This window comes from Haliotis asinina, chromosome 12 (genome assembly GCF_037392515.1).
Source record: "Haliotis asinina isolate JCU_RB_2024 chromosome 12, JCU_Hal_asi_v2, whole genome shotgun sequence".
NCBI lineage: Eukaryota > Metazoa > Mollusca > Gastropoda > Lepetellida > Haliotidae > Haliotis > Haliotis asinina.
Window position 1 is genome coordinate 22473565 of NC_090291.1, and position 10866 is coordinate 22484430.

General features: G+C 38.3%; 1 protein-coding gene across 3 annotated transcripts in view; it reads right to left on the bottom strand.

Annotated features, from left to right (window-relative positions):
* The window catches only part of LOC137259073 (ATP-dependent RNA helicase DDX1-like), a 339352-nt gene extending 328506 nt beyond the window's left edge, over nucleotides 1–10846 (bottom strand). The window contains exons 1-8 of one of the 3 annotated variants that reach the window (XM_067796787.1): nucleotides 10789–10828; nucleotides 8367–8427; nucleotides 6390–6441; nucleotides 5135–5198; nucleotides 4708–4737; nucleotides 4244–4334; nucleotides 3578–3631; nucleotides 2076–2162 (exon numbers count right to left, since the gene is read on the bottom strand). In XM_067796787.1, the coding sequence (XP_067652888.1) occupies nucleotides 2076–2162; nucleotides 3578–3631; nucleotides 4244–4334; nucleotides 4708–4737; nucleotides 5135–5198; nucleotides 6390–6439 (376 nt within the window). In that variant the 5' untranslated portion in view covers nucleotides 6440–6441; nucleotides 8367–8427; nucleotides 10789–10828. Of the gene's footprint in view, nucleotides 1–2075; nucleotides 2163–3577; nucleotides 3632–4243; nucleotides 4335–4707; nucleotides 4738–5134; nucleotides 5199–6389; nucleotides 6442–8366; nucleotides 8428–10498; nucleotides 10583–10788 lie in introns of those variants that run through there. The other 2 variants (XM_067796786.1, XM_067796785.1) reach the window with 2 other exon arrangements.
* Nucleotides 10847–10866: the final 20 nt, after the last annotated feature.

A 10866-nucleotide genomic window follows, 5' to 3' on the forward strand; every position in this document is an offset into this window, starting at 1 on the left:
CAGTCATCATGCAGGTCATCATGAAGATCTTCTCGTCCACTTGGCCCGAGTGCATCGAAGTAGCTGCAGCGCCTCCGCAGGGCCACTCACATCAGACGTGAAGACTCTGGAAGCCTCCTCATCAGTGAAGTGTTGCTCCATCATCTTCTGAGAGAGAGAGTTAGATAAACAGGCCCATGTCGAAAGTCTGCAATGAATCCTGCACGTGTGACTGCAATGAAGGGAAGTTGACACCGCTATAGGTTCTTGTACGTTGTGTCTGCGATGCCTGTATGTCTTGAGCCAAGTTCTTCAGCAGGTGTAGAAACTGTAGCTGTGACACTAGTAGTTGTACCAGGCTGAGATGTCTGACTGAAGACTGAAACCTCTGTCAGAAGGATCAGGGGGACTTCTGCATCGTCTTGAAGGTCGATCTCCGAGGAGAATGACCGTGGACTGCCCGTGGAAGCCACTAAATGATTCACTAAAATGATGAATAACAGCAGCAGTTAACACACGATTAACAACCAAAACACAAGTACTGAACTCTGTAATATTTTTTTTGTTAAAGGATACAAAGCGAGCTGAAAAACCAAACTGTAGTGAAAGGAGAACAATATACATGTGGATCAATCCTAGGCATTTGGTATTTACAACCCAAGCAAGTTTTCATCAAAAGTTATGATGAAATACAAGAAAAAACTACACATAAAATATGTACAATTTGCTAATAATTCTCCTACATAATGTAAATACATAGGCCAAAATGAAGATAAAGTTGAAATTTGATGATATAGGGCCAAAAAGAAAAACTGTACCGGGACCCAGATGCCCTTGGGCAATGAAGGAGCAAGTGACAAGCATGGCGGTTATGTGACCAATTTGCAAGCCACTGCATGGGCTAAAAGGAGGCTACTCCTGGGTGTGTATTGATCTTACATCCACTTCAATGAAGGGAACTTCAAGGGATTCAAATGTTACACTATGATCTCATAGAAGAAGGAGACAAGCATATTAAGCATGAGTCAGGATAAGGAAAATGGATAACTATATTACTTGTGCTCATCCAAAATCATTCTTAACTGCATATCTCTCATTCTCCCTAAATGTTGTAGAATCCTCTTGTGCTGGCTGTGTTCTGTTCTCCACCAGATGCACCAACACCACATGACCAATCTGGCTGACGGGTTACTCTTTCCAATTTCAAGAGTTAAAAAGAGAAAACCTCATTTAGTGGAGAGTGGGGATTGATGGGTGGGACTGTATGTAAATCAGGATAAAGCATAAAAAGAATTTGGAAATGCAAATGCATATCTTTTTATGCTGACTCATGCAAAATGGTTGAATCAGACAGCAGATGGGAGGCTTTACCAAATGTGAAATTCAGGATCCCTTTTGAAAAATACACAGGAATATGATTTATCCTATGATTCTACTATATACATTTTTGTAAGTGGTGAATCATTGGCTCTTGATAAAAAAAAATGAAAATCTTATCTGATTTTCAGTAGGTGGCTATCAAACAGTAACAGAACTTCTACAAGTCTCTGTAATCTTGGGTGAGTTATCTTAAGCTAGGAACAATCAGGTGTTGTTCTTCTCCTAAAAGACAAAACTGATGAATCTCAGCAACATATGTACAGCAATATCTCTGATACAACTAGTATTGAATCTGCTGATATGGTCACTTAGACCTTTAGAAGCTCCTGGAATGTGTCCTGGTTGACACTGTTTGTCAGTGCGTATAGTATTAACCTCAGAGGTCTTGGTGTCTTGAAGATTAATGTAGAGATCCACAACTGTGTTTTCTGTGCTAATTTATATATAAGGAATTGTTTTTGCATTTGAAGTGCCCAATTTGCTATAACTTGGATTAACACTTCACTCTCTACTTGGCTGATGTAAAGAGACTCTGAGGGGGCCAGAGCTCTGATGTTACCTCTTATATGACATGAACATCCAAGCCTTGGAGTGAAGCATCCACAAGAAATGAGGTTGTAGTTTATTTTTACAAATTAACCTGCCCAGGGCAGCTAGTTTCGGATCCTAATAAATCTTGTTATCTCAAAGACATTTAAAAGATATCATTCTCTGACCTTGGCCAGCAACAGACTTGTTTGAGCGTGTCCCATGCCATCCCTGGGGGTCTCTAGCCTGACACAGCACACCATCAGGGTCAATGGCTGTGGAGGAAGCAAGCAGCATATTGTTAATCTACACAGGACTCAGAGAACACTTAATACGCAAGCAGCTTTATATTCTTGGAATGCTACATTTCAATACCGATACTTGAACCTCCAATCACACTGGTATCTGAATTTTGCAAGTGAGAAGTTCCTACAAATATGTATGTCATTGATACTGCAGCTTCTAACTGCCACCTACTGTATTATCACACCTTCACGTGTGCAGATTGTGGCAACGTGGTGCCATTTATCAAACTCTCCTTGAAACAAACAAACTAATTTGTTTTTCTTAGATTTAATCAAGAAGTCTCAATACTAAATCTCCAACATACTGTGAACAGGTGATTGCAATGTCCGGCTATTTTACACTGCAAATACACAAAACCTTTACAGAAGCAGTATGTGAAATAAGGCCTCTCTGACTGCCCTTTATGACAGATGGTCTACATTTGCAGCTGGCTTGCCTGATGGTCTGTGAAAAGTTTAGGTGTTCCATTCATCTGGGTAAATTCACCATATCTGGTCTGCTTAACGTCACAATACACATACATTATGTATTATCTTAATGTCTGCATTTGAAAAACATCTGCCCTTTCAGTACACACATAACAATGATGTTTCACTGCTAACTTATTATTGTGTTTGACCACATAACATAACAAGCTAAAAAGACCAGTGTCACCATTACTATTATATGCCATGTGAAGGTAAGTAGTGTGCATTCAAGGGAAAGTAACTGCACCAAATAAATGAATAATCACACACATAATGAATACAAAGTGCCATTTAGAAAGCGGTGAAATGTAACATTTTTATTACTCGCCCGTTGAAGATAATGCAGTGTAATATTTTCACTTCAATATTACACTAGTGTAATACCGCTTGACGTATGACGTCAAAATGGTTCAAAGTTGTGACGTCACAATGCTAATGTTGATGTCGCTGTTTTACAAGACCTTGCTTGACTTGAAAGCTGAGTGTCCTCACACTGTAGGCAATTTCGCCGCAGTTTCTGTCAATTTATGTTGGCGAGTAATAAACAGAATACAAAACTCGCTTCCTTGAAATACCATTTTCATTTCACTCGTTTGATACCAAATCATTAACTCGTTTAATAAAAATGGTATTACACGGAAGGTCATTTAGTATCCTCTATATATTTGGTGTTACACTTTCTTAGTAAAGTACAGATTGTAGTACTTTTCTTGGGTTGAGTTTGGCATGGCTCCCATGGCTGAGACCTGTAAATACAACAAAAGTACTAGAATCTGTACTTTACTGAGAAAGCGTAATCCCAAATACCACTTTCTAAATGGCACTGGGTATTCATTGGTTGGCCATCCAAATCCGTCACGACATGTCACTCTGGATTTAATATTAAGTCTGTGTGTTATAAAGTATGAGAGACCTACCCATGGCATCCCCTCGGTCAAACATGTTCATCTTCCATTTGGAGCTGCTACCACCTGCAACACAGTCACCACGTGGTTAACAATGACTCATCTTATAAATAGTCTTTCTTTTTTTCAGTCTAAAGAGAAAAATCAAAAGGCTAGTTATTCGGTTTTAAACAAATAACAGCTGTATTACAATACATGACACATACATTGAACATACGAGACACTGTCAGCATGTGTCACCATAGTCAATGACCAGGGACAACAACCTACACATCAAAGGAGCAGAAAACAGAATGTACAGAACATATTTAACAAATGAGCAGTTTCTATGTTATTGTTTCTTGCAGACAACAGACCAGAAATACTAAGCAAGTCAATCTTAGTTTAAACTTGATGTATTTCTCAGTGTAACAGGCAATGTAACAATGAATGAACAAAAGTACATTGATCAAGGATGTTAGTTCATTTTTACCATATGGTATGCATGACAAGTGTAAAGAGCGAACCTCTAAACCACTGGGCTATTCCACCACCCCTGACCTTTCTTGAACTCCTCAAATACAAATCTGCCTACTTTTACAAAATGGCAGCACATATGGTTAGAAATCATCAAGCCTGTCTCACTGATGTACTTTGTATAGAATTTCTAAAACGCAGAGTTGCACAACACATGTGTACCTGACTTCCCCTTGGGAGCCTTAGTAGACTTTCCCTCTCTCTGGGTGATCAGCGTCTCATGCACAATCTGCAGGATGGGGAGGCAGAATGCCTGGATAAACACAGACACAGTGTAACCAAAGGCAATAAACTTGGTAATATGACTAAACTCATCATGATAATTCATGGATAATTAGATTGAATCAAAGGTCATTTGTACACTTGATGCCATGAGGTAAATGTAATGCTTATCGGTATGAAACATAACAGGAAAGATTACAAGACTGACAATCAGTTTAGTAATTTTCATGTGGCATGATCACGAAGATGAATGTACCTCAATACATACTACTAGAAGACAAACACGTCCCCATTATGAAATTGCTCTCTTGTGTGGTTCAGCAACATAGCAAACACTTCTAGAATAATCTGGTAGTAAGTATCTATTAGTATCTGTTTCAGAGGTGACAAGTTCCGATACTTACCCCAGTTTTACCACTGCCTGTCTCTGCAGCCTACAAGCAAATCAAAGCAAGAACTTGTTCAAGGAATTACACCAAGGACTTGCTGACTTCAAGTCAGCACATAGTGTGGGCTAGCTGTGATAAACTATGGCTCTGTACTTCAGTGCATGTGCACCATAAAACTGTCCTAAGAGAGGTCTAGGGCAAAAGTACATGCACATTTTTGATGATACACACTCATTAATTATTAACACAGTGTTCAACACATATTTCACCTCATTCTTCAGGTTCAAATGCTATTTCAAGCACTAGTACAAAATGCATACTTGAGCAACCTGTGAACAAGACTATGTTAAACAACAAACAAACATGATCCCATATCAAGAAAAACAACTTTATAAAGTAACAACTTTGTACCAAAATACACTTGTGGAATGGGTGTACATACCATCAACACATCTCCTCCTCCCAGTATCATAGGAATAGCTTCTGCCTGAACATCTGTTGGGAGGCTGTACACAGGATCATAGAAAAAGACTTCCTTTGATCAGAAACATTGAAACAATGTCACAAAGAATTGCAATAAGTGAATGTGAAGGGGAACAACATTCCCATACTGTGACCATGGCCAACAACTGCTTCACACAAGGTACTTATGTACAGAGCCATACTTTGTTTCATGAGTGCTATATATTGAACTGCAAGACTGCCCATTTAACAAAAGACAACTAAACGAAGGAAACAGATATGAATTAGCATAAACATATTCAAACCTATGTCTTGTCTTGATCAAAATTCTAGCTATTTGACACTTAACCCAAACAATGTCTTTTGTATCAACCAGTGCTTGACATGTCCTTTAATGTCACACATGTATGTACATTGGAATCTGTCACATCTGGACTCTATGTAATCTAGTTTTCTCAATAATCCGGACCACTCTCTGAGTCCTGGCAAAACTGTTTTTAATTTATCATTACAGCATACTTTCAAATCCAGACTCTCTCACAGTTACAGACTACAGACTAAAATATATCAGACTAAGATATTAAGTTTAAATAGAAAGCAAAGAAGAACAATTCAAGTTGTTGGCTGTCCTTAACAAAGGAAGGTAACACATTAACGGACAAAAGTTGTCTAATCTGGAGTGTTTCACAATTTGGTCAAACGAGTCGGTCCCAGACCATTCCATAATAGACAGATTCCACTGTATGATCGACATATTTGCTGCTGTGTCGAGTGGGGCCTTTGATTTCAGCATGAGAGTTGGGTCCAAGCTTGAAGGCTGTTTTAATAACAGGGCATATGGTTTGGTGAAAATTAGATAAAACAGAATATAACAGAATCAAACCTCACCCCAGAGCATGGTGACAAACAGTACTGTACTGAATTTTCTGTATGAAATAGTATAGGGTATATACATGTATTTGAGTTTTTTCATAATATGATATATGATATGACATGATTATTAAATGTAGTAGGTTTATACATGTAAGCTTAATCACTGATTGCCAAGCACATGTTACAAGGTGGGACAGATGTATACCTGTCGTAGAGGATAATCTTAGCTAAGATATATTAAGTTTCAAAAATAGCATACAACAAAGACAGATGCGACTACCCATGAGGTTACGACTATCTTAGCGCTACGAGTGCTTCGAAAATCTAGACACGATTTCACTTTTATAAGCACAAAAGATCACCTCCAGTCCATCTCTTCAACAGCCTTGCCAATTTCAGGCATCACACCCATCTCTGGAAAAGACATTGTTAATCATTCAGCAATAACTCCTTAATCAATATGATCATACTTACTGACTATTATCTTTTAAAGTAATTATGAAAAAGAAACTATACCAAAAAAGTAATATCTTTAAAACCATCTAACTATATGAACTATACCAGTCTAATACCATTAACCTATCTGACAACAACAACAAAATCTGGGTTTGTTTTTTTTAACTTAACCAATATGGCAAATATCCTACTCTCGAAAAACCCCTCACACCTGGAATAACATTTGCTAGTACATGTACATGCAAAACAACAGTTACATCTACACTTCCTCATGGCTCAACAAATACAATCATTATTTCTATTCTAGTAAAGAAAACAATCTGGTAAATGGTGGTGTGTGGTCCTATGCATTCAGCATATCAAAAACCAGTTGAAGTTGAGCAACATCGAGCATACCACATGTAGATATTGTTATACTTTATTGATTCAATGCATATGCAACTTTGTAAGACTTGGTGAACTGCTCCAATTACATAACAATTGTTTCTAACAATGAAAGGGATGGGCAAGTATGCCTGTTGCGCAAAGTCCTCCTGTCAAAGATGACACAACACAAAAGGACAGTAATAACTTAGGCTTGGCTAGGATTTGCAAGTTCTGACTGCACAGTCCATGTGTAATCTAAAACACAATCCACAGGTTCAGTGGGCGTGCTGTCACCTAGACAGTACAGGCAGAAAGAGCCCTTATACAGAAACAGTTATACAGAGTGATATAAAGTGTGTACATAGGACCCCTACCTGAGGTGGAGTGAAAGTCACATAAACAGGACCAACGGGAAAGATAAAAGTATATAAATATATGCACAACACATTTGGAATATATAAAACACGGTTTTAATTGACAAACACAATAACCAAGACAGGACACTGTAAAGGCAGAAAGAGGAAGATTTCAAGCTTGGGGGTCCCACGCTCCCTCGTGCCCCTGTCATGAGACAACACACCCCCTGGGGATTGCCTGAAAAAACTGTCGCTATGGGACCAGTGCCTTGAGCCCCCAAAACTTATCAGATTGGCAAAGAAAGGGATATTGGGTTACTAAGTGCAAGGGCCTGAGACAAAATATCCAGCCTTTACACATAAAATAAGATGGCCGGAAGAATAAATTTCCCACAACTTTGGAAAACTGAAGTTTTTGCTGATTTTCACGTTTTGACGGTGCTGGTGTTAATAAATCTTTTTCTTCAGAAAGGCATACAGCACAATCGTATTTGATACGCCATTGGAAAGTTCATATTTGAACTTTGTAAGTAGGTAAGCTGCTTTACATAGGTGGTTAGATGTGGATGTATTTCCATCTGACTTAGTAATCCTAGATATATAAATGTGTTGACAAATTCACTGTGAGAGATAACAATAACAGTGGTTAATCAATCACACTATTCGTTATCCTTCGACTGATGTCTTGTGCAGCTCAAGTTATTTTCTTAAGGCTCTCACTTGCAAATCTGAAACCCAGGTTGTTTCTTTTTCTTAGGTAACTAATGCTAATTACCATCTAGTCATTATGTGGGCTAATTAAATGGGTGCCATCATGATAACTAAACGTTCTGTTTTCATTCAAATGTTTGCTTAAATGTTTAGATGAATTACGACACTGCAAACGTATTTTGAACAAATACTCTATGTTTTATGTATAAAGTGTACTTTCTTACCAGTTCAAACTACTGATCACTTTTGTGCACAGGAGAGCTGACACAGCATTTCCCGATACAAACGTCAGTTCCTATAACAACACTTAACATGCAACATATGGACACCTGTCATGGGAAGTTTTATTCAGACTGGACACATTGTCAATTTAATGTAGTCGTTAAGAGGTAGCACAATTGTAGCAGCCACACAATTTCCAAGTCCCATGCTGGTATTCAAAAGACAGACCTTCATATACGAAGCTGGACGTCTTGCCTACATGACCAACGAGGTTCACCCCATCAGCAAGCTGGCAAGTTAAGGATGTGATCTATGGGATGTCTCCACACCTTGCTACATACTGCCCCATCAACAGAAGGCATGTCCCGGGCCACATAGTTGGATGTTGAGGCTTATTTTGCTCATATTTCATATGAAAGTGCTAAACCCCACCTTGGGCGCCAATGTAGCGGCCACAACATTTCCTAGTCCTGTGCTGGGATTCGAACGACAGACCTTCTGATCTGAAGTAGGACGCTTTGTCCACATGACCAAAGAGGTTCGGGAAAGAATTCCAGTTTTACATAGAATATTTCCCCCTTCCCCGGTGTAATATTCTAACACTAAAAAAAGTTCATTGTCAGGTTTTTATATACCTGTTCTAGTTTATTGAATGTATATTTATGGTGAGGTATGCATGTCAGCTTGTAATTTTGGCTTTTGATCGGGGTGGGGGGCACAGGCGGGGGAGTAGTGCACATTTTCCGATTTTTTTCGGAACCCTAACCTTTACTCACTAACCCAAGGATCTAGATAGGGGGTGCCCATGGGCTAAGGATCTAGAAGGGGGGTGCCCAAGGGCTTACCGAAGTTAACCCCGTCAGCAAGCTGACAAGGTAGGGATGTCATCTGTGGGTAGCAAGTCCACACCATTTTTAGATCAACGGTTCAGATTTTTAAAACTATTTTTCCAAGGTTTGTTGATACATCAGCATTGCAACAAACTTTACCTGATTAAATTCTGTCCATCCGTTCTTGATCAACAAGGTGATCAAGCCAACTACTGTCAACTCTGCGAAATGTCCACATTTCCATTTTTGTGAAAAAAACGTCACACCTATTTATTTCAAGTACCAAACTATTTTAAGTAAATGTTGTTGAACCACAAATATATTAATAGTCTTTTCTATCAGCACAGTGCTTTACAGAGGAAAAATGTTTCATCTGGAATTATACGTCTTCTTTGAACATCCTAGAACTTCGAATCAACATATGTTTCAGGTCTGCAGAAGAAGAAAGAAACGGTTCATTAAACATCATGACTGATGTACAATGTCAATGTTGGCAAAATCAGTATCTTAACACTAAATTATTGAAACAGATTCAAGTTAGAGAGTCAAGATTATGAAGTGCTACCTTTGTTTTGCATCAATTAAGATGAACTTAAGATTGTAACATGTTTTCATATATTCTAATCTTAAACCCGTATCACCAGTGTTGAAGATTCAATTTAGACAGTGCTTTTAAAGACAGTGCTGAAGATACCATGTTTCAAACCTGAAGCAAATCTGATCCTGAATTATATCAGGGTATGTTGCGGGTATGTTGTGATGCTGTAATGTGCAAAAAATACTTACTCTCTACCCAAATCTACATCATGTGTTTATGTAAGTGCTATGACATCCACAAATGAATAATGCTGAATTCTGCTTAAATTAAAAGATCAGTAAAATATTGTCAGTTTTCAAATATTACTATTATTAGCCACAATTTTGTGTTCTATGGCTGTCACTTCTGGATACAGACAGAAAATACATGTAAATCTGAAAATAACATACATATTGCACAAGGTATTTGAAACATAAATAATGCTTTCCTACCTGTTTAATAATCAAAGTACACACATTTGAACACTTTAAAACATATTAAGCATGTTAAATAAAATTACTCAATGAATGAGTTAATGACACAATCATTGTTAGCTGGATTCACACATGGAGTTGTCTGCCCCTGGCAATACACCCCTCCCTCACACAAATCTATCTGAAATGTGCATCCCTGGTTACATTAAGTTAAAATTTGTTTTATAATGGAGAGGATTGATGTGTGCTTATGATAAAAATAATCTAAAGTGTGCCATCGATTGATAAAACAAATTTCAATGTTCAGCAATATTTTAAAGGGTTGGAAAACTATGAAAGAACAGAGCAGACCAACCTTTTTCGCCAATGGCGCCAACTCGGGAATATCTTCTGAAGGGACCAGTCGTTGTTTTTCACCCAAATACATCGTGGAAAAAGCCAGAACGCGTAAAACAAGGACCCCCAAAATTGGACCAGGTTTTCATGAGTACTACAGAGTTACGTCCCTTGACAACTCACTTAGTGTGGACTTGCTACTGTGGGATGACCTAACCCCGTCAGCAAGCTGACAAGGTAAGGATGTCATCTGTGGGATAACTCCACGCCCTGCTAATAATAAAATATTATTGAGTTGGCATGTCAGACGTACTGGAATCGATGCCAAAGTATTATGTCAATCAAAATAAGAATGACAGTAGCAAAGATATTTTAAACTTGCAAAAGGTATTAAACTGACATTAAAGAAAACACTCAGTAACTGACGGAAAACCACCAGTAACCAAACATTGTATTAAAGTACTCATGCTTGCCTTCGAAAGCAGTCATCTTGCCAAGTCAGCAAAGCTAGTAGTTACTCGAAAAGTGCGTAACAGTGCGTTTATATTCAT